This window comes from Dryobates pubescens, chromosome 11 (genome assembly GCF_014839835.1).
Source record: "Dryobates pubescens isolate bDryPub1 chromosome 11, bDryPub1.pri, whole genome shotgun sequence".
Lineage (NCBI taxonomy): Eukaryota > Metazoa > Chordata > Aves > Piciformes > Picidae > Dryobates > Dryobates pubescens.
In genome coordinates this window covers 27613341-27636117 of record NC_071622.1, presented here as the reverse complement: position 1 = coordinate 27636117, position 22777 = coordinate 27613341, and the positions used below count along the sequence as shown (strand labels likewise).

Genomic DNA, 22777 nt, shown 5'->3' with positions numbered 1-22777 from the left:
CTGGCCCAATCTGCCCAGGAGAGTGGTGTCTAGAAGGGTTTCAAAGACATGCAGATGTGGTGCTGAAAGCCATGGTTTAGAGGTGATCTGGCAGTGATGGGTTAATGGTCCATGATCTTAAAAGTCTCTTCCAACCAAAACCATTCAGCGATTCTATGCAAAAGGAAGTCAAAGGCTCTGCAGGGGGGCTGTTGGGAATGATGATGGGATGGAGAGCACCAGGAAATCCTCAGCCCCTTCTGCCTGCCACTCTGGGCGCCCACAGTATCCGTGGGTGAGCTGGAGACCACAAGAAGAGAGGGTTGCCAGTGAAAACAACCTCAGTCCTTGAGGAGTTTTTCATTGTGGGCTTCTGGAATTAGTGGAGAAACACCCTTTGGTTGACAGAGCTCAGCCCAGCTCCCCAGAACCCTTCCACTGGGTTCCTGTCACCTCACATGCAACTTGGTCATAAAAATCCATTTGGGGTGGACTTTAATTTTCTGGGGTGACCCCAAATCCCATGACAGCTTCAAGACTAGAAAGCCATCTGTGTCCCCTCCTGTTCCTTTAAGGGATGTTGGGTTTCCCCATGGACTGACTCAGACTGGAAACTCTCAGGTTTTCTCGGCACAGCTATCTAGGTCAGCTTTGCTGACAATTGCTGATGCTGCTCACCACGTTCAGCAGCTCCAGCCACAGCAGCAGCAGCAGCAGCACCACATGGCTTGAGGACCAGCAAGGTAAGGACCAGCAAGGTAAGGACCACCCTGTTCTGATGTCTTGCTTAATCCAGCTCCCCCCAGCTACCTGGATTTAAAGGCAAAAAAAAAATCCTACCTGGAGTTTTTGGGCTGCTCTTGATGGGTGTTGGTCATTTGGACACATGTCAGTGGCCAAGGCATCAAGTCCCTGAAAGAAGGTTGGAGTGAGGTCTTACCTTCCAGGGACCTGCTGGTTGCATTTCCAGCCCTCCTAACTCGCTCCATGGTGGACACCTGCAGATTTATCTATAGCCAGAGGAGCATGGCTTATCTCTTCTCCTGCAGCTCTCAGCATGTGGTGGTGCAAGGATGAAACTGGGGCTTCATCAGTGGCATAGCTCCTGCAGGTTCCCTGGGGACCAGATTTGTCCTTTATGTGGGAGAAGTCTATAGCACAAAGTCTCTGAAGAGAGTTTGTTAGACCTGGGGCTCTTCAGCCTGGAGAAAAGGAGGCTGAAGGGAGATCTTCTGGTCTCTACAGCTCCCTTGAAAAGAGGTTGGAGCCAGGTGGGATCAGTCTCTTCTCTCAAGGAAGTGACAGGACGAGAGGAAACAGCCTCAAATTGCACCAGGGGAGGTTTAAGTTGGACATGAGATGAAACTTCTTCACTGAAAGGCTTCTGTGGAAGAGGCTGCCCAGGCAGATGGTTGAATCCCCATCCCTGGAGGTGTTTCAAAGAGACAGAGACTGTGGTGCTAGGGGACATAGGTTAGCAACAACCTTTGTAGAGTCTGATGATAGTTGAAGATCTTCAAGGTCTTTTCCAACTGAGAATTCTATGAGGGACTTTTTTTTGGTGTGTTTTGGGCTTTTTGCTTCTTCATTTGCTTTGCTTTTCTTGAGCGCTGCCATACAAGGAGATTTTTGAGCAGAGATGAGAGCAAAGATCAGTATCTCAGCAAGGGGAACAGGTCTCTTTCCTTCCAGCTTTGGAGTTTGCACGAGCTCAGAGCTAGCCAGCTCCTGTAAACTGAGATCAAACTGGGAAGGTGAGTGATCCCTGGAGGAGGCAATGCCTCTGATCTTGCCTTCAAGCTGGCAGCCAGGCTGATTTATTGTCTTTTTAGCTCTTTTCATACCACACAAGGTTGGCTTTGGTTGTGTGGTGGTGGTGAGGGTTTTTTTTTCTTTCCATCTGTTGTAACCTGCAGAAGGCTTGCAGGCAGTTGGGTGGCCTTCAAGTTCTCTTAGTGGGTCAGGTAATGGGAAGGCACTTGAAATTTGACTCACTCACGGTGAATACTCTTCAAACAAACCAGGTCAGCTCAAGCAGTGTGAGATACAGAAAAGCATGAGCTGGAACTTGCAGCTTGAGCTGGATTGAACAAGGGGAGTTTGAAGCTTTCATGGTGGATTCAAGCTCAATGTGTCCCTCAAGGGAAAACTTCCCTCTCCAAGGTCAGATTTGATATGGGGTTATTTTAATTATCATAGAATCACAGATTGGTTTGGGTTGGAAGGAACCTTTGAGATCATTTAGTTCCACCCAGCCCTGCAGTCAGCAGAGACATCTTCAGCTAGATCAGGTTGCTCAGAACCCCATCAAGCCTGACCTCGAATTATTGCTGACTTCAAAAGAAAGTGCTGGAGGTGTAGGGCTTGGTACCATGCACATGAGCAGGGTGTAAGGCTACCCTAACAGCCTGCTCACCACCCATGTCCCCGTGGCACTTCCACCTCTGCCCAGATACCCCATGGTGGGACTAGGATGTGGGGGGCTTGTGAGGAGGCTGGCATCACCCTAACCTTTGGGTGTGCCATGAAAGCTGCTTCTTGGAAAAGAGCAATTCCTCCCGCCAGGAGATGTGTTTCCTTGCAGGCCACTGGTTTTTACCTTGGCTGCTGCAAAGCTGTCCCAGTTCCATGCCCTGTACCCCAGATTTGTGCCCCATACCCCAAGCCCTGTGGAGCTGGTGAGCCTGGGCACACCCTTGCTGGAGAGGGTGTTAACCTGTTAACTGGAATGTCCTGATTTCCAGTGTGAGTCCTTGGCCTCCTCTCTTGCCTCTGGGAAGTGTTGAGAGGGGTCTGATTCTCTCACACCTGCTTCCTCCACATCAGACCCCTCTCAGCCATCAGGCATCTTTGCAATCTTTGCTGGACTCACTCCAGTCCATCCCTTTCTCTCCAGTCCTGGAGTGCCCAGCCCAGGACCCAGTATTCCACATTTGCCCCTCCAGGGTTGAGCAGAGGGGCAAGGTGAAGACAGCAGAATCTCCTGCTCTCGCTCCACCCACCATTCCAGACCTCTTTGAGGGAGGCTCTGCAGGTTCTCAGATGTGATTTCCCTTTTGTAAATCCATGCCAACCTCCTCCATCATCTCCTGGTTCTCCTTCACGTGTTGGGAGCTGGTTTCCATGAGGGTTTGCTCCATCAGCTACCAGAGGAGTTGAAGTTAAGGTTGACCAGGCTGTGGGTTACCAAAACCAGCTTGAAGATACACATCTATATGTATAAGAAAAGGGTTGGAGCAGTTTCACAGGTATGAGAGCCAAGAGAAAGAGGTGGAAGCTTGGAGAAAGCAGCCTCAGGGCTACTCACCAGGGCTGGACACTGAGCTCAGCCAGTGGGGTCATTTTTGCCCCAGACCCCAAGTCCTATGTGCCCATGGGTCTGTCCCATTGCTGGCACAACCTGTGTGACTGCAAACCCCCAGCAGATCGCTCACCCTGGGACCTCTGGGATGTATCCTGAGCATCCCAGGCTGAGGGTAGTCTGAGTGACATGGCTGATGGGACAACTCACACCTTTCCTTCTCCCCTCAGACTATGCCACGTGTGGGCAGTGGCCACAGCCCAGGCCATGGTGGGGTCCAGGGAGGCTTTGGAAGTCCATGTCCTGTTCTGTTGCTTGTGTGGAGGTAAGTGGCAGTGTGATGTGGCCTGGCTTGGTATGGCCACCATGGCATGGCATAGAATCATGGAATGGTGGGGCATGAAAGAGACCTCTAGAGAACATTTAGTCCCCACCCCCTGCTAAAGCAGGGTCACCCACAGCAGGTTGCACAGGAATGCATCCAGAAGGGTTTGAAATGTCTCTATGGCCACCACAGCATCACCCTCACCAACCACTGAAGCAAACTGAGGAACCAGAGTGGGAGAATTATAGAGCTACAGTTCTTATCTTTGGGGAAAATACTTCATAAGCATCATGGGGGGAGCTTCCATGCCCCACAGCACCTCTTCCATCCTGCTCAGATCCCTGCATCAGGACCACATCCAGCAATGTGGATGCAGCCATGAAGAAGTGGCATTGGAACAGGCTGCCCAGGGAGGTGGTGGGATCAAGACATGGCACTGTGGGACATAGTTTAGTGGCCATGATGGAGTTGGGTTGATGGTTGGACACAATGATCTTAGAGGGCTTTCCAGCTGAAACAATTCTCTGACTCAAGGGGTGACTCTGGTACTGGCATGATCCTGCCCCTGCACCCTTTCCAGGAAGACCAGATCAAGCCTGCTAAGTTTTGAGTTGATGCAGAAAGTTCATCTGATAGCAAAGAGCAGAGGTGCCTCTGTGTGGGGGCTGCTGCCCTAATCTGGAGGCATCAGAGTACTGGAGGCTGCAGGTTGTTTCCCTTCCACCAGCTAAGCACTAGAGCAAAACCTGAAATCAGTGCCCCAAGGGGATGAGCCACCAGGTGCTAGGACACTGCTGAAGAGCGTTTCAGTATTTCAAGGGGCTAAGAAAGCTGGGGAGACTTTTGAGTAGAGCCTGTTGTGACAAGACAAGGGGTGATGGTTTGAACTAAAAGAGGGAGATTCAGACTGGAGAGCAGGTAGATATGTTTGACACTGAGGGCGCAGAGACCCTAGCTACAGATTGCCCAGAGAGGTGTTAGAAGCCCCATCCCTGGAACCATTCCAGGTCAGATTGTATGGGGCTCTGTGCAACCTGCTCTAGTTGCAGCTGTCCCTGATGAGTGCAGAGGTGTTGGACTAGATGACCTGGAAAGGTCTCTTCCCATCCAAAGCATTTCATGATTCTGTGATCCTACAATCCCCATCCCAGCAGTAAGCCAGGGGACCATGGGATCCAGCCAAGCTGCTGCCCAAATCCCAGCAAAGCAGCCCACGAGCACCTCCTGTGGGAGGCCCACCTGGAGCCATCCTTACGTGGGGTGTGTTGGCACAGGTCTGGCAAGCCTCAAGTGCTGGGGGCACGTCTGGATTGAGCCCGCGCCGGTGGTGCAGATGGGCTCCAACATCTCCATCAACTGCCTCTCCACCTTCGGCTGCCCCTGGGCTGAGTTCCACGTCCTCTTCAACACCAGCCTGGCTGAAGGTCCCCTGCAGCCCATCAACAGCAGCGCTGTGCAGCTGCGGCTGCACGACTACCGGACGCCCTTCGGGAGGGTCTTCTGTGTCGCCCGGTGTCCTGGCAGCCGCATGCGGCACCTGCTCTGTGGCACCACCATCCTGGCTGGCTGTGAGTGCCTATCCCACCTATGGGCCTTGGGCTTGGGGTAGGGAGGCTGCAGTGGCCTGGGGTTGGCACTGCTTGGGGGGGTGTCATAGAATCAGAGAATAATCATCAGAGTTGGAAGGGACCTCAAGGATCATTCAGTTCCCACCCCCCTGCCATGGGCAGGGACAGCTCACACTAGATCAGGTTGCTCAGAGCCACATCCAGCCTGGCCTGAAAAACCTCCACGGATGAGGCTTCCACCTTCCTGGGCAACTTGTTCCGGTGTCTCACCACCCTCATGGGAAAGAACTGTTTCCTGACATCCAAACTGAATCTACCTATTTCTAATTTTGTTCCATTCCCCCTAGCCCTATCACTCCCTGACACCCTAAAAAGTCCCTCCCCAACTTTCTTGTAGCCCCCTTCAGGTACTGGAAGACCACAATTAGGTCTCCTGGGAGCATTCTCTTCTCCAGTCTGAATAACTCCAACTCCCTCAGTCTGTCCTCATAGGAGAGGTGCTCCAGCCCTCTGATCATCCTCATGGCCCTTCTCTGGACATGCTCCAGCACATCCAGATCCTTCTTATAATAAGGGCTGTGCCTGCTCTTGCTCCCACACAGACCCTCCAGACCCCCCCAGCAACCTGAGCTGCACCATCCCTGAGGGCTCGGAGCACCTGGTGTGCAGGTGGGACACGGGGCGGCCGACTGAGCTCCTCACCAACTACAGCCTCCACCTGCGTGGGTGAGCACCCAGGGGAGGGGCAACGGGGGTGGGTGATGCCATGAGCTGGATGGGACTGGGAGGGAGCGTGGTAACTGGCAGAGCTGGTACACGGCGTATGGTACAGGCACAGCACAGAGACATTTGTGTCGGCTGGATAGCCTGGGCCAGCCCTTGACAACCCTTTTGAGGAAGAAATTGTTCCTCATAGCCAACCTAAATCTCCCCTGGGGCAACTTGAGGCCATTTCCCCTTGTCCTGTCACTTGTTCCTTGGGAAGAAGAGACTAATCCCCACTGGTTCCAACTTCCTTGCAGGGACTTGTAGAGAGCCAGAAGGTCTCCCTTTCAGCCTCCTTGTGTCCAGGCTGAAGAACTCCAGTTCCCTCAGCTGCTCCTCAGCAGCCCTGTTCTCCAAACCCCTCACCAGTTTTGTTGCCTTTCTCTGGACCTACTCCAGCACCTCAAAGTCTTTCTTGGAGCAAGTGGCCCAAAAGGGAACCCAGTACTGGAGGTGTGGCCTCACCAGTGCTGAGTCCAGGGCAACAATCCCTGCCATGATTCTGCTGGCCACATTTCTCAGCCACCTGGGCACATGCTGGCTCATCTCCAGCCAGCTGTAGACCAACACCCTGAAGCCCTTTCCCTCTGGGCAGATTTCCAGCCCCTCTGCCCCACACCAGGAGTATTTACAGGGTTGTCATGACCCAGGCAGCCTCACCAAATCTGGGCATTGACACCAGCACTGCTGCACTGCTGATGACTGGGTGCTGTGCCCTAGTTACACTTTCTAAAGCTCACACCTTGCTGGTTTCCTGCCTGCAAACCATGTGGCAAACCACAACTTTAATTCTGCAGGAGGGATCTTTTGCTGCCGGTGGCTCAGCAGCCATGGTGTCACATCACGTGTCCCAGCCACACATCTTGGGCAGCTGCTCTCCCAGCTAAAGGATGTGCAGAGGGTGCTGCCCAAAGCCCCAAACCAAAACTCTGTCAGGGTATAAAAGCCTGAACCAGAAGCAGACCTGCTTCAGGTGCCACCACCTCTTCCCACTTTCTGCCACCAAAGCCCCCGTGACACAAGCCCACCAGGCTTACAAAGGTAATTTGACTTGATACTTAAAGACCTCAAATCCCATCACATGTAGACTTAGTCAGGAGAAGTGATTAAGCACCCCCCTACATTTGTTGGGGTTCAGACCTTGAGCTGAGAACCTTCTCTTCCGACATCAAAACACAAACGTCCTACAGAAGCATCAGGAACCAAAGCTGATGACTTTCCAGTTGACTTTAGGAGTGACAAACTCTGGGTTTGGAGGTGACTGTGCCGCAGTCATGAGCTGTGACCCCTCAAGAGTTGACCACATGATGCTGGGATGGGCTCTGACCAGGGCTGTCTTCTGCTTTCTGGTGTAAGGGTGGTGGAGGCAGAGGATGCTGAGGAGAAGGATGCTGAGGAGGAGAAGGTCTTCACTGCAGGCTCACCAGTGCCACTAAGTGTGTTGCATGGCAGGTCCCACTACTGGGCATGGGTGCAGGCCAGCAACGCCTTGGGTGCTGCTCGCTCACCCCCTCAGCACCTTAACTTGCAGCAGCTTGGTATGTACATCCATCCATCCCCCCCACCCCCCTTCTTCCCTCCTCCCTTCCTTCCTTCCCTTACATCCTTTGTTCCTTCCTTCCATCCACCCATTCTTCCATCCTTTGTCCTTCCCTTCCACTCAAGACCTCATGACTACTAAACCATGGCACCAAGTGCCACGTCCAATCCCCTCTTGAGCACCTCCAGGGATGGTGACTCCACCACCTCCCTGGGCAGCACATTCCAACAGCTAACAGCTCTCTCTGTGAAGAACTTTCTCCTCACCTTGAGCCTAAACTTCCCCTGGCACAGCTTGAGACTGTTCTGGTGCTTTCCTTCCTTCCTTCCATCCATGCTGGATCTGTGCATGGCTGGACAATATCACTTTGTGGGCATGTTCAAGCAGTGCAGCCCCCTCCCATGTTGTGCCAGCCTCCAGCCCATTCTCTCCTGGCTCTCCCCACAGTGGTACCCACTCTGCCCCTGGTCACTGGTGCTGAGACTACAGAGACATCACCTCCCACCACCACCATCCACTGGAGAAGGCAGACGCTGCTGGAGAACGTGCACTGTGAGGAGCGACACAGAGCCACAGGCACCTTGGCATGGCATGTGAGACAGCAGGATCCCCCCCAGATTCCCTACCACTGCAGACCCATTTGCACAAGCTGCTATCCCATTTAGGAGATGCACAAGTCCTGGTCCTCTGGGAGACTTCTAAGCACCCATGAGGGCTTGGAGTCGTTCAAAGCCCACCTCTTTGCTTCAGCTGAGGTTGGAGGCCTCCAAATTGCTGTGGTGCCAGAAGACCAATGAGGTCTTAGCCAGCCCTAGGGCAATGAAGCTGGAGAAGGGCCTGAAGAACAGATCCAGTGGGGAGCAGCTGAGGTAACTGGGGTTGTTCAGCCTGGAGAAAAGGAGGCTGAGGGGAGACCTTCTGGCTCTCTATAACTGCCTGAAAGGAGGTCGCAGCCAGGTGGGGGTTGGTGTCATCTCCCAAGAAACAAGTGACAGGACAAGAGGAAACAGCCTCAAGTTGCTGTTTAGGGGAGGTTTAGGTTGGACATGAGAAGAAACTTCTTCACTGAAAGGGTTCTCAAGCCCTGGAAGAGGCTGCTGAGGGAGGTGGTTGAATCCCCACCCCGGAGATGTTTAAAAGCAGCAGAGATGTGGCACTGAGGGACATGGTTTAGCACCAGTCTTGGTAGAGTTAGATCATGGTTGGAGTCAATCTTCAAGGACTTTTCCAACCAAAACCAGTCTGTAAGATAAAAGTTTGAAATGCTTTTTCACATGAGATGTCTAACAGGACAAGAGGAAGTCATCTCAAGTTGTCCCTGGGGAGGTTTAGGTTGGACATGAGGAACAATTTCTTCCCCAAAAGGGTCTTCAAAGGCCTGGCCCAGGCTGGCCAGGGCAGTGGTGGGGTCTCTGGAGGGGTTTCAGAGCTGTATAGATGTGGTGCTGAAGGCCATGGTTTAGTGGTGACCTGGCAGTGCTGAGGTAATGGTTGGATTCTGATCCTAAAGGTCCCTTCCAATCTAAACAATTCTGTGTGGACTTTGCCCATCCCCATACATGCAGGCAAGGACGGCAGTGACTGCTGCATGGTCCCACTCTGCATGGTGGGGTCAGCTGAGACCTGCTCGCCCCCAGCACCCTGCTTCTCTTGCAGGTGGAGGTGTGGGATGGTGTGGAGCAGCACAGGACCCACTCGTGGCACAGTCTTCAGAGTGATACCCAGTACGTGTTTCAGGTCAGGTGCCGGCTCAGCGCCCCTGGCAGCCCCTGGAGCTCCTGGAGCAAGCCCTTTCTGTACACCACCCCTGAAGCTGGTAAGTTCTGCCCAGTGATGCTCTTGCTGCCTTCTCCCAAGCAGCTCATCCGTGAGATGTTCTGCAGGGACCTGTCCAGGGTTCTGGCTGCTTACGTCAGATGCAGGTGTGGCATGGAGCCTGCACAGCCCCATGCTTCCAGACATCAGGCCAACAGGTCAAGGGAGATGGGTCTGCTTCTCTACTCTGCTGAGACCTCACCTGCAGTGCTGTGGCCAGCTCTGGAGTCCTCAGCAGAAGGCAGACGTGGAATTGTTGGAGCAGGACCAGAGGAAGCCACAGCAGTGATGCGAGGCCTGGAAGGAAGACCTCTGCTGTGAGGCCAGGCTGAGAGAGTTAGGTGATTCAGACTGGAGAAAAGGAAGACACTTTTGACCCTGACAGTGGTGAGACCCTGGCCCAGGCTGCCCAGAGAGGTGGTAGGAGCCCCATCCCTGGAACCATCACAGGTCAGGTTGTTTGGGGGCTCTGAGCAACCTGCTCTAGTTGCAGATGTCCCTGCTGACTGCAGGGGATTTGAAACTGGATGACCTTTAAAGGTCCTTTCCCACCCAAAACCATCTATGATTCTGATCATATGGGCCGGGAGGCACAGCCACCATACCACCACCCAAGGACTGAGCACTGTCATCAGCTGGAAGCTCATCTCAGGCTCTCCAAGACCCCTGGCCCTATAGCAGGTTGCAGATCAAAGCAATTTTGGCAGACTCTTGAGGCTGCTGCAGCATGGAGCTGAAGAGAAGCCAGGTGGCTCAAGGCTGAAAGCTGCAGCTCCCCCAGGAAAATCACAGGGAGATACCAGCTCAGTGTGCTGGGGGAAGAGAGAGGAAGGAAAAGGCAGAGGAAAAGCCTGTGCTGCCCATTTATATAGGGGAGATGCAGATACGATGGGATGGAATAACAAAACAGAGAGCTACCAGGATGATTGAGGGACTGGAACACGTGCCCTACGAAGAAAGGCTGAGAGCCCTGGGGCTGTTTAGTCTGGAGAAAAGAGAAGACTGAGAGGGACTTGCTGGAGCATGTCCAGAGGAGGGCAATAAAGTTGGTGAGAGGTTTGGAACACAAGCCCTATGAGGAGAGGCTGAGGGAGCTGGGGTTGCTTAGCCTGGAGAAGAGGAGATTCAGGGGTGACCTTATTGCTCTCTACAACTACCTGAAGGGAGGTTGTAGACAGACGGATGTTGGTCTCTTCTCCCAGGCAGCCAGCACCAGAACAAGAGGACACAGTCTCAGGCTGCACCAGGGGAGGTTTAGGTTGGATGTTAGGAAGAAGTTCTACACAGAGAGAGTGATTGGCCATTGGAATGGGCTGCCTGGGGAGGTGGTGGAGTCAGTATCATTGGAGGTGTTCAGGAGGAGACTTGATGGGGTGCTTGGTGCCATGGGTTAGTTGATAGGTTGGACACGATCTTGAAGGTCTCTTCCAACCTGGTCTATTCTTTTCTAAATGTTTATAGATATCTGAGGGCTGGGTGTCAAGAGGGAAGGGACAGGCTGGGTAGATTCATATTGGATGTTAGGAAGAAATTCTTCACCATGAGAGTGGTGAGACACTGGAACAGTTGCCCAGGGAGGTGGTGGAATCCTCATCCCTGGAGGTTTTTCAGGCCAGGCTGGATGTGGCTCTGAGAAACCACCTAGTGTGAGGTGTCCCTGCCCATGGTGGGGCAGAGGGGTGGAACTAGATGATCCTTGAGGTCCCTTCCAACCCTAACAATTCTATGACTCTGCTCAGTTGTACCCTAGGATAGGACAAGGGGCAATGGATATAAACTACAGCACAGGAGGTTCCACCTCAACATGAGGAGGAACTTCTTCACTGTGAGGGTCCCAGGGCACTGGAACAGGCTACTCAGAGAGGTCAGAGTCTCCTTTTCTGGAGACTTTCAAGACCCCCCTGGATGTGTTCCTGTGTGACCTGTGCTAGATTCTACGGTCCTGCTCTGGCAGGAGGAGTTGGACCTGATGTTCTCCTGAGGGTCCCTTCCAACCCCTAACATCCTGTGATCAGATTAACACATTCCAGTGTCCACCTCCCTGGACTCTCTGGTCCTTGGGGGACTTCCACCTCCATGGTTAAGCCATCCAGTCTTAACCCCACAACACATCTCCAGCTGGTCCCCCCACTTTGTTAGCTCTCACTATGTCTCACGCTTCCTCCCACAGCTCCCACCAAGGCGCCTGACACCTGGCGGCGCCTGGGACCGGCATTACCAAACGGCAGCCACGAGGTGACAGTCTTGATCAAGGTAAGGTCTTCTCTGGTGGCTCCTTCTCACACGCTGAAGAACTTTCAGCTGCACTTCTCAAGCTACACCAGGGGTGGTTTAGGCTGGGTGTTAGGAGGAAATTCTTCACAGAAAGAGTGATTGGCCATTGGAATGTGCTGCCCAGGGAGGTGGTGGAGTCACCATCACTAGAGATGTTTAAAAAGAGATTGGATAAGGCACTTTAGTGCCATGGTTTAGTTAATTAGATAGTGTTGGGGGATAGGCTGGACTTGATCTTGAAGGTCTTTTTGAAGCAGGTTAATTCTGTATTCTCCCAGCTTAATTTGTGCACACAGGAACACTGGCCTCCCATGATTGAATGTCAAGGTCTCCCAACTTCTGTCTGGCTCTTCTTCTTCCATCTGCATGTGCAAGAGCCCAAAGGCTAGATTCAGAAGGAATTTTTTCACCATGAGGGTGGTGAGAGCTTGGCCCAGGCTGCACGGAGAAGTGGTAGATGCATCAACCCTGGAACTATTCCAGGTTAGGTTGTTTGGGACTCTGAGCAACCTGCTCTAATTGTAGATGTCCCTTCTAACTGCAGCAGGTTTGGACTAAAGATGCATGAAAGGTCCTTTCCAACCCCAAACATCCCATGATCTACAAATCCTCCTGGCAGCAGAAGGTGATGCCCTTCCAAAAGAGCCCTTTGACCAAAGAGAGAGAAGAAGGATGAGATCTCATTGCATCCATGGGGCACAAGACCTCCCTATCCTTGCAAAATCCATCTGAGCATGGAGATTTTGTAGAGGGGTGGCTTGGTGTTGGACCCCATACCTGTCCCCATGGGACTGACTCGCTCTCTGCTCACAGCCCCTGCCACCCCAAGATGCCCATGGGAGGATTCTGGGCTACACTGTGACCACCAAGACCACCAAGGGATCACTGCTCCTCTGCAACACCTCCAGCACAGCATGCAGTGTCCTGCTACCACCAGGAGCCCACATCCTCCATGTCACTGCTCACAACTCTAAGGGGGCTTCCAGCCCTGCCATCATCACCCTTGGCCAGGGCACCAACAGCCAGGAAGGTAGGACCTCACACACCCCAACTGCAGCTTCAGCAGAGCCCAGATTTTATCAGAATTGCAGGGGGGGAGGGGGGGGGGGGGAAGGGAATGAAACAGGCAAGGTCCTACACTGGGGATGGGGCAGTCCCTGGTATCAACACAAACCAGGGGATGAAGGGCTGGAGAGCAGCCCTGAGGAAGACTTGGGGTGCTGGTGGGTGGAAAGCTGGATGTGACCCAGCAGCAAGCACTGCCAGCCCAGAGCCAGCCCTGTTCTGGGCTGATCCCCAGCAGTGTGGGCAGCAGGGGCAGGGTGGTGATTCTATCCCTCTGATGTGCTCTGCTGAGAGCCCAACTGCAGTGCTGGAGCCAGCTATGGAGTCCTCAGCACCTGTGAAGCCAGAGGAGATCACAGCAATGCTGGGAGGGTTGGAAGCCCTCTGCTGTGTGCCAGGCTAAGAAAGTTGTGGTTATCCATCCTGGAGAAGAGAAGGCTCCAGGGAGACATCCTGGTGGCCTTGCAGCACTTCAAGGGGCTGATCAGAAAGCTGAGGACAGACTTTTGAACAAGATCTGTTGTGACAGGACAAGGAGGGATGGTTTGAATAAAAAAAGGGAGATTCAGACTGGAGAGAAGGGAGAAATGTTTGACACGGAGGATAGTAAGCCCCTGGCTTTGGTTGTCCAAAGAGGGAGTAGCTGCTCTATCCCTGGAACCATTGCAGGTCAGGTTGTCTGGGGCTCTGAGCAACCTGCTCTACTTGCAGCTGTCCCTGCTGACTGCAGTGGGGTTGGGCTGGATGACTTTTAAAGGTCCCTTCCCACCTGAACCACTCTATGATTCACTGAGCTGCTGAAAGCCATGCCTCTGGAACAGCATGGCTGCTGTTGGTGGAGCTCACAGGTCGACCAGCACAACTTCTCCTGAGGTGTATGGGACCACACTACCACCACTAACAGCCTCTTTCTCTAGACTGACCTTTAAAGGTCCCTTGCAGCCCAAACCACTCTATGAAGAGCACCAGCTTGTGGATTTAAACAGGGGAAAAGCCCTGGCAGAGCTCTGCTCACTCCATCAAAGGAACAGAATGTCCTCCAGACAAGGCCATCATCCCCTGGAGATGCTCCACAGCTGCATATCTGAGCCCTAGGCCTCTGAAGGAGCTTCAAAACAAGTTCGTTCTGCTAGCACTAGGTGGCAGGGCTGAGCTGTGCCGTGGGCTCGGCGCAAGGGTGCTCCCCACAGCAGCTCCTGGTGCTTCTGGAAAGACGACAGCTCCATGTGAGCTGGCTCCTTGCAAACAGAAAGGGAGGAGAAACAACCTTTTTTGTGCCACCTTGGCTTCCCTGCGCCAGGAGGTGTAGTTTCCCCACAGCCACTTTCCTATTTTTGAAGGAAGTGTTTCTTTTGCTGGGGAAAGTCCCATTTGCATGGAGGACAAAGAGATGAGTAAAGAGAAACTGAAGAGAAATGAAGTGGAAAAACCTCCCAGAGCTCTCACACTTATCAGAATCGTGCCCCTTTCTTGTAAGGGAGAACAGGTGAAGCATTTCAGATGAGGCACCACCAAGGTGAAGATGTGCTTGAGCAGTGCACGCCTGTTCCTGAATCCTAGCATGGTGAAGGTTGGAAGTGACCTCTGGAGATCATCTAGTCCAACTCCACTGCTAAAGCAGGGGCATTCACAGCAGCTTGCCCAGCATCACAATGGCCAGCTGCGTTTGGAATCTCTCCTGACAAGGAGACTCCACAACCTCTCTGGGCAGCCTGCTCCAGGACTCCAGCACCCTCACAACAAAGAATTTTCTCCTATTGTTCAGTTGGAGCCTCCTGGGTTCCAGTTTGTGCCCATTGCCCCATGTTCTGCCACTGGGCACTGCTGACAAGAGTCTTTCTCCATCCTCTTCACTCCCAGAGGTCCTCTAGTTTTTGCTGAGCACTGATCTGATCCCCTCTCAGGCTGCTCTTCTGCAGGCTCAACAGCCCCAGGTCTCTCAGCCTTTCCTTCTCACAGAGATGCTCCAGGTCACTCAGCATCTTTGTAGCCTCCCCTGGACTCTCCCCAGTAGTTCCCTGTCTCTCTTGACCTGGGGAGCCCAGAACTGGACCCAGGACTGCAGGCATGTCCTCACCAGGGCAGAGCAGAGGAGGAGAACCTCCACTAACCGCTGGGTACACTCCACTCCATTCACCCCAAAAGACCACTGGTCTTCTTGACCATAAGCCCACATTGCTGGCTCATAGTGAGCTTTTTATCCAGGAGCACTCTCAAGTCCTTCTCTACAGAGCTGCTTCCCAGCAGGTCACCCCTCACCTGTACTGCTGCAGGGAGTTCTTCCTCTCCAGGTGCAGGACTCTACACTTGCCCTTGTTGAACTTCATGAGCCACACTTCATTGACCCAGTCCTGGGCTTAGTTGACCCTTCTAAGTCTGCAGCTCTTCAAGCTGTGTTTGGAGAGACCGTTCCTGTACTATCTCTCTCCACAGAGTTCCCAGAACCGGTGGCTGTGGAGGTTAAGCCTGAGAACCAGAGCAGGATCTTGGTGACCTGGCAGCATCCCCACCACAGCAGGAAGTCCCTGCTCTGGTTCATAGTAGAGTGGATTTCCACCAGCCACCGCAGCCAAGAGGAGCAATACTTCTGGAAGAAAGTTCCATACCAGGAAACACACACCTACATCCAAGGTAAAGCATTCCAGGAGTTCTCTTGCTATGTGATGAGGTTCATCAGGACCCTATGAAGCCAAAATATACTCTAAAGGTAGAATTTCACCTGATATTGTGCCCTTGCCCACTTGTTTTTGGAGAGTGTGACCATGAAGAACCCTTAGTGAGCAAGGAGTGAAGCAGTAGGAGACAGGAGAACAATCAATAGGATTTAGTCTCCCAGGGAAAAAAGTCACAATTACAGAACCACTGTGGTTGGAAAAGACCTTTAAGATCACCAAAATTCCAACCATTAAGTCACAAGAGAAGAGAATGAAGTGACAACTGAGCTGCCACCAGGAAATCCAGGCTAGACCTGTGGAGGCCTGACCAAGCACAGGAGATGAGTGTCTACATTTAAAGGCTACAAAGAGAAGGTTCAACACTTGATGCACCAAGACTTCTCTTCCCCTGTGCCCAGAGACACAAGCCCAAAGGTCCTTACCAATTCAGTATGACCATCCCAGGACCCATCCCACCCCATCCCTGCTTCCCATGTGAATTCTGGTGTTTATGGGGTTTTGGATGCTTCCCAGCCAGTTACCAGGCTTTTTGCTCCTCCACCTGTGGTTTGAGAAACAGCTCACACAGTGGCCTTTCCCCAGTTAGTACAAGCCCTTGAGCAAGTCCAGAGATTTCAGACCAGCTTACAAATACCTTCTACAGGGAAATCTTGCTTCTTTCCAGAAGGTACAGCAGCAAGAGACCACATCAATGTATCTGTGTATGCAGTCTACCCTGATGGAGTCAGCAAACCAAGCTCTGGCCAAGGTAAGCCCAGCTGGGTACAAAAGTTGCTGCTTAGTTTTAGAAAAAAGACGTAAACCCCTCCCATTGACCAGAAGAAAGGGAGGCTCTGGATAGAAGTACCTTGGCTGCAGGACATGGAACTAGAGGGAAGTGAGGACTACCATCATCTCCAGCTCTGTGTATTGGCTTTGATTGTCCTCAAGAGCTGGCCATATGGAAATCCCTGAGCCTTTAAATCCTGCTGCTGGTCCTCATGCAACTAAGCTAGGATAAACCCTGCCCAGCTCAACATCTGAACATTGAAGACACCTCCCAGCACCATCATACCAGCTCCACAGCGCAAACAAAACGTGTCTGGCAGGTCCACCAAGGCATAAAAGGGCTGAGGTCCAGTCATGAAGTCAGTCCATGCGTCCAGAGCTCCTCCAACATAACCCACTAAGAACTAAGGGCCCAGGGCTGAGATTAAATAGACTCCCTAGGGAGGGGTGTGGAGAGCCCAGCTGAGGCTGGTCAGGCTGTTTAGACTTGTTAGTGCCTTGGAGCTCTGACAGAGCTGTAGCTGCAGGCAATGGTTGCACCTGAGGGTGACATCAGTTCTCCATTGATGCAGTTGCAGATGGGTTATTTGAAAAGATGGAATTTCTGATCACTTTGGGGGGCTTTAGTGTTCTCATTATCCCATTATTTATTATTCTTATTAACAAAGTAAAACCAAGCCACAGCTTCTCTATCACCCATTGACCTCTAAATGAAGTTATGGACATATTTTTCCTTTCTCTCTGTCTTTAAGTCCCTCCAGAGAACCACCTCCGGGGCTCCACCTACAATGAGATCTCCTACGGTAAGAAGAAGATAGTAGCTCTGGTTTGGTAAACAAGACTTTCTCCTTGACCAAAAATGGAATTTTTAGCCTTAGCAGTTCCTGCAGCACCTGGTGACAGAGAAGCAAAAGCTCCTCTGCATTTTGGAGAGATCAAGGCCCCAAAAGCAAGTTTTCACTTGATAGGGACACGAGCTATATGGCAGGAAAAGCTGCAGAGTTCTCATGGGTGAGGACCACCCACATAATGCATGCCTTTTGCTCTCTTCTGAGGCTTAGAATGTACCTTACAACATGCAGGAGAAGAAAACAAGGGGAATACAAGACAGTGGTAGCACAACAACTTTGTGGCGTCTACTTCTGTGAAGAGATTCCAAACCCACCTGGACATTGCAACCCTGGGCAAGATGCTGTGGGTGGCCCTGCTAAAGCAAGGGGGGTTGGATTAGATGATCTCCAGAGGTCCCTTCCAACCTCCCATGGTTCTGTGATTCAATGCAGTGTTTGAATCAGAACCTTGTTTAAGCATTTCCCACCCATTTTCCTAACCAATTATGCTCTGGCTTGCACATCTTCTGGTGAAGGTCCCATTATGATCTGCAGCAGTACTTGAAGCAAAAGCAAAACCAACATGAGCTGAAGAATTCACTTCAGCGTTTCTGGAAGGTAAGGCTGTGTAGGAGATGGTCAAACACAGTGACCACATTTCTACAAATTACTTGGTTGAACCATCTGGTCGTGATGACGGGGAGAAGCTCTGCTCACAGCACAGCAGGGATGGGGACAGCAGTTCTGAGTTTGCTTTTGTTATGGCTTTGCTTCTGTCATTGAGGAGAAAAAGGAATAGGGAAGTGCTAAAGGTTGCTTCAGTGGAGATCTGGAGACATTCAAGGTCAAACTTGATGTGGCCCTGAGCAGCCTGAATCTAGTTGGAGGTGTCTCTGCTGAGTGCAGAGGGGTTGGACAAGATGATCTTTGAGGGTCCCTTCCAACCCAATGCAGTCTGTGAATCTGTGAACCTCTGAATCTGCTCTTCACTTCAATGAATGTGGTGGAGCAGAACCCTTTTTGACCTCCTCCTTCTCTCACCTTTTTCAGATGATGACATCAGTGTTTTCTTGGGACTGGGCATCAGCATGGTTGTGTTATCATTGTTTTTTGCTGTCCTGATGTTTAAAAAATCAGCCAGGAAAAGGTATTTTCTTCTTTTCTTCACTTTTCCCCTCCCTATTTCCTAGCCAGCCTCAGGGACACGTGATGTTCTTCAGGAGAAAGAAGGATGAGAGCAGAAAAAGAGAAGAAAATCTTAACCTCTGGAGATCAGTTTCATCCAAGGAGTTGTCACTGCTTGGACTTGAGGAGGGGATGCTGAAGCTCCTCACCCCTAAAACCTGAGGGACATGCAGTGCCTTAAGAGTGGAACAGGTGGAAACCTCAACACAGAGGATCTTGCTATTGGTTTTTAGCTCCAACTGCTGTTCTTTAGGCACCCTTGCAAACTAATCTACCTCAGTTTGGTGTTTAACTGGAATGAGGATGTCCATGCACTGCTGTCCCAGATACAAACACAGGGGAATGGGTGACCTTTAAAGCACAAAGCTGCTGGTTGGTTCTTCCACTGGTTGAATTTTCAACTGGATGGATCTTCTACTGGTTGGACAAAATAAGGAATATGGGAGAGGAGATTTGGAGCTCTAGGGTGTTGAGGGGCTGCCTCTTTCATTTCCTGAACACAGCCCAGTTCTTCTGCTCTGGATACAGTTGTGAAATGGACATTTCAGTGGCACCAGGCATTTTCCCAGAAATGCACCAGAACTTCAGTGAAGTGAAAAGTTCTTGCAAAGGATTTTCATTTCTGCAGCAGCTTTGGTTGGAGGAACATAACTTTTCTTATTGCTGAGTAGTTGCTGTCATCAGCTCAAGCCACACATGCTTCATCTGGGTCATGAAAATAGCTTGGTCCTGGTCCCACCTCCTGGTTTAGCAACATTTCCCCATACAGACTGGTTTTGCATAAGGGATTTAGAGCGGCTTAGCTTCTAGATTTGAGCAACCACAAACCAGACCTAGAGGAATCATAGAATCACAGAGTGGTTTGGGTGGGAAGGGACCTTGAAAGGTCCATCTAGTCCAACTCCCATGCAGTCAGCAGGGACATCTGCAACCAGAGCAGGTTGCTTAGAACCCCAAACTACCTGACCTGAAATAGTTCCAAGGATGGGGCAGCTACCACCTATCTGGGCAGCCTGGGACAGAGTCTCACCACTTCCATACTAAAATATTTCTTCCTTCTCTCCAGTCTGAATCTCCCTCTTCGAGTTCAAACCATCACCCCTTGTCCTGTCACAACACGCCCTGCTCAAGTCTGTCCCCAGCTGTCTGATCAGCCCTGCTCCCACAGGTCCATGTCTCTGCTGTGCTGAGGACTCCAAAGCTGGCCCTAGTACTGCAGGTGGGGTCTCAGCAGAGTGGGGCAGAACCACCCTCTTTGGCCTGCTGGCTCCAGTTCGAACCATCACCCCTCATCCTGTCACAACAGTCCCTGTCTTTCTGATCAGCCCCTCTGAGTGCCCACTAAGGCTGAAAGGTGAAGAGCTAGAGTTCAAAGAGGGGAAACCCAAACATATGGGGTAAATCTGGAGCTCCCAAGCCATCCTTGGAGGACAGATATGTCTCTTCTGCCAGGGGAGACTCTCATTCTGCATGAAGAATCAGTGACTCATGCCAGGGACTAACATCTTGAGTTTTATCCTTCTCTTTCTGGTACAGAATTAAAGCCGCCGTTGTGCCGCTCTTGCCAAAATGGCTCGTTGAAGACTTTCCCCACATGGAACACAGCAATGCAGTGAAGTCACTCCAGGTAATTAGACCAGTTTCTCCCAGCATTTCACTTGTCTCTCCTTAAAGTTTGCTCCAGAGATGTGAGAAACACAGCTGGGAAGAGGATTAAGCTCTGAGGGACCAGGAACTCATCAAGAGTTATCCCCCAGGCATTGGCAAGGTCTGTGAGAATCCAGCTTAGTTTAAGTGATTCACACCTTCCCTTGATATACTCTTTATTCAGTGGCCATGGCTGACTCAAGGTGCTCTTTATATGTGTGCAGAGCATAGAGACTGGCACTGCTACTACCACAGAATCCCAGCATGGTGGGGTTGGAAGGGACTTCTGGTGATCAGACTGCCCAATGCCCCTGCTAAAGCAGGGGAACCACAGCAGCTTGCCCAGCATCACAGTGGCCAGCTGGGTTTAGAAGCTTCTCAGACAAGGAGACTCCACAACATCTCTGGGCAGCCTCTTCCAGGGCTCCAGCACCCTCACACTAAACAAGTTTCTCCTCCTGTTCAGACAGAACCTCCTGGGTTCCAGTTTGTGCCCATTGCCTTCTGTCCTGTCCCTGGGCACCACTGACAGAAGTCTGGCCCCATCCTCTTGCTCCCCACAGGTCCTTTAGCTCTTGCTGAGAATTGATCAGCTCCCCTCTCAGGCTGCTCTTCTGCAGGCTCAACAGCCCCAGGTCTTTCAGCCTTTCCTCCCCACAAAGATGCTCCAGGCCCCTCAGCATTTTTGTAGCCTCCACTGGACTCTCTCCAGTAGTAGTTCCCTGTCTCTCTTGAACTGGGAAACCCAGAACTGGACACAGGACTCCAGATATGACCTCCCTAATGCAGATATTCCCCATCTCCTCTTGTCCACCTTGCTGTGGTCTCTTTCACAGGACATACTGGAAGAGAGGTAGGAAGGAAGATAAGATGAACACAACAAGTCATTGCCCCATTTATTCCTTGGGGTGCTCTAACTGTAGCTCTTTGTAGGTCAAATTTGCCAGTTTTTTACACCACTCATGATTATTTTTTTCCAGGAAAAGAGTGATTTCATGGATAGCAGTTACCATGAGCCATTCCTGGACATCAGTGACCCCCCAGTTACCGAGGTCGAGGAGGTGCCAGAACACAAGGAGTACAAGACCATAACAACCAGAAGGAAGCCCAGCAGAGAGGTCCCTAAGGATGAGGAATGCCCAAAGAGCACAGCACCAGCCAGCACCACCATCCCTGAACAGATCAGCGACTACAAACCTCAGGTGTCTGATGTCAACCCAGCAGGCTACATCGCTGCCAACTTTTACCAAGCACAGCCCCAAGCACCCCTCCCAGAACCAGAGATGAATGTCTTCTTCAGAGACTACACCAGCACTTTCCCCCACCTGTGGGATGCAGAGGGAGCAGGCCACAACCTCTGTCTGCTGGAGAAGGTCAACCTTGTCCTAAACAGCAGCCAGAGTGGGCAAAGCCACATTTTCAGCTCAGCTGTGGTGGGACATGGCTCCCTCGTGGAGAACCAGTGGGCTCAGACGCTGGCCATGGATGGCCAAGAGCAAACACTGGTTCCTGAGGAGCTCCTCTCCTGCCTGAGAGCCATGAATGGGGAGTCGGTGACCACCAAGAGCTGCTTTCCCTGAAGCACTGGAAGGTTACTTTGAGGGACATTACAGTAGTGGTTAAAGAACCCAACATGAAGACCACAGCATGTATCAGCCTTTGAGATGTCAAACAGCAGAGCTGGAGCAAAACTCCAAATCGGAAACGTGTCTCCTTGGTTAACTCCAAATTCCTGGAATGTTTTGGCCAGTAAACCATAATGTTAAACCTCCCTCATATTGCCACAGACACCCAGCATCCCAGCATGGTGAAGGTTGGAAGGGACCTCTGGAGATCATCTGGTCCAACCCCCTGCTGAAGCAGGGGCACCCACAGCAGCTTGCCCAGGATCACAATGGCCAACTGGGTTTGGAAGCTCTACAGACAGGCAGACTCCACAACCTCTCTGGGCAGCCTGCTCCAGGGCTCCAGCACCCTCACAATGAACAAGTTTTAAATCCTGCTCAGGTGGAACCTCCTGGGTTCCAGTTTATGCCCCTTGCCCCTTGTCCTGTCACTGGCCACTTCTGAGAAGAGTCTGGCCTCATCCTCTTGCTCCCCACAGGTTCTTCAGCTCTTGCTTAGTATTGAGTAGATCCCTTCTCAGGCTGCTTTTCTGCAGGCTCAACAGCCCCAGGTCTCTCAGCCTTTCCTCCTCACAGAGATGCTCCAGGCCCCTCAGCATCTTTGCAGCTTCCACTGGACTCTCTCCAGCAGTTCCCTGTCTCTCTTGAACTGGGAAACCCAGAACTGGACACAGTGCTCCAGTTGTGGCCTCCCTAGGACAGAGAAGAGGGGGAGGGGAACCTCCCTTGTCCTGCTGGACACACTCTAAATGCATCCATGGAGATCATTTGCCTTCTTGGCCACAAGGGCACACTGCTGGCTGATTGTGAATTTGTTGTCCACCAGCACACCCAGCTCCTTGTCTAGGGAGCTGCTTTCCAGCAGATTCAGGGGGGTTTTCCTGCCCAGTACAGGGCTCTACACTTGCCCTGGTTGAACTTCATGAGGTTCCTCTCTACCCAACTCTCCATCCTGTACAGGTCTCACTGAATGACAGCACAGCCTGATGAGGTGTCACCACCCCTCCCAGTTTCTCTTACCACTGTTGCCCAAACATATTTGGTTTATTTTATACTCCTGGGTACCTTCATCATTGTCCACAGTCCTTGCTGCTTTTTAGGACCCCAAGATCTCCATTGTTTACATCTGCAGCATAGGAGATACCTGGCAAGATGGGGTAGGATACTGCTTTAGAAGCAGCAAACAATTTCTACGGCAGAAATGGGACTTTGAGGTGTCAAGGAGTCTAAAATTAGTGATTGCTGTCTGTGCAGGAAGGAAATTGTAGCAGAACTGCCATGTACTGTCAGCAGCCCAAGAGTGAGGTGAAGAAGGTGGTTTGGTTTTGTTCAGTGTCCACATCCTGAGACACTGCCTCCACTGCCTGAGCAACCAAACCCCAGGGTAAGAACATGTGCCTTGGCAGACAGCAAGG

General features: G+C 51.8%; 1 protein-coding gene across 1 annotated transcript; it reads left to right on the top strand.

Moving 5' to 3' along the window:
* The first annotated feature begins 3515 nt into the window (after positions 1-3515).
* Positions 3516-21338, top strand: IL23R (interleukin 23 receptor). Its single transcript, XM_054164964.1, is given in 14 exon segments — positions 3516-3605; positions 4880-5173; positions 5776-5899; positions 7295-7476; positions 7926-8071; positions 9135-9294; positions 11464-11546; positions 12381-12597; positions 15066-15263; positions 15972-16055; positions 16828-16878; positions 17956-18052; positions 19627-19717; positions 20718-21338. Coding segments are annotated over 14 exon segments (2406 nt in total). The 5' UTR covers positions 3516-3547.
* The last annotated feature ends 1439 nt before the right edge of the window (positions 21339-22777 follow it).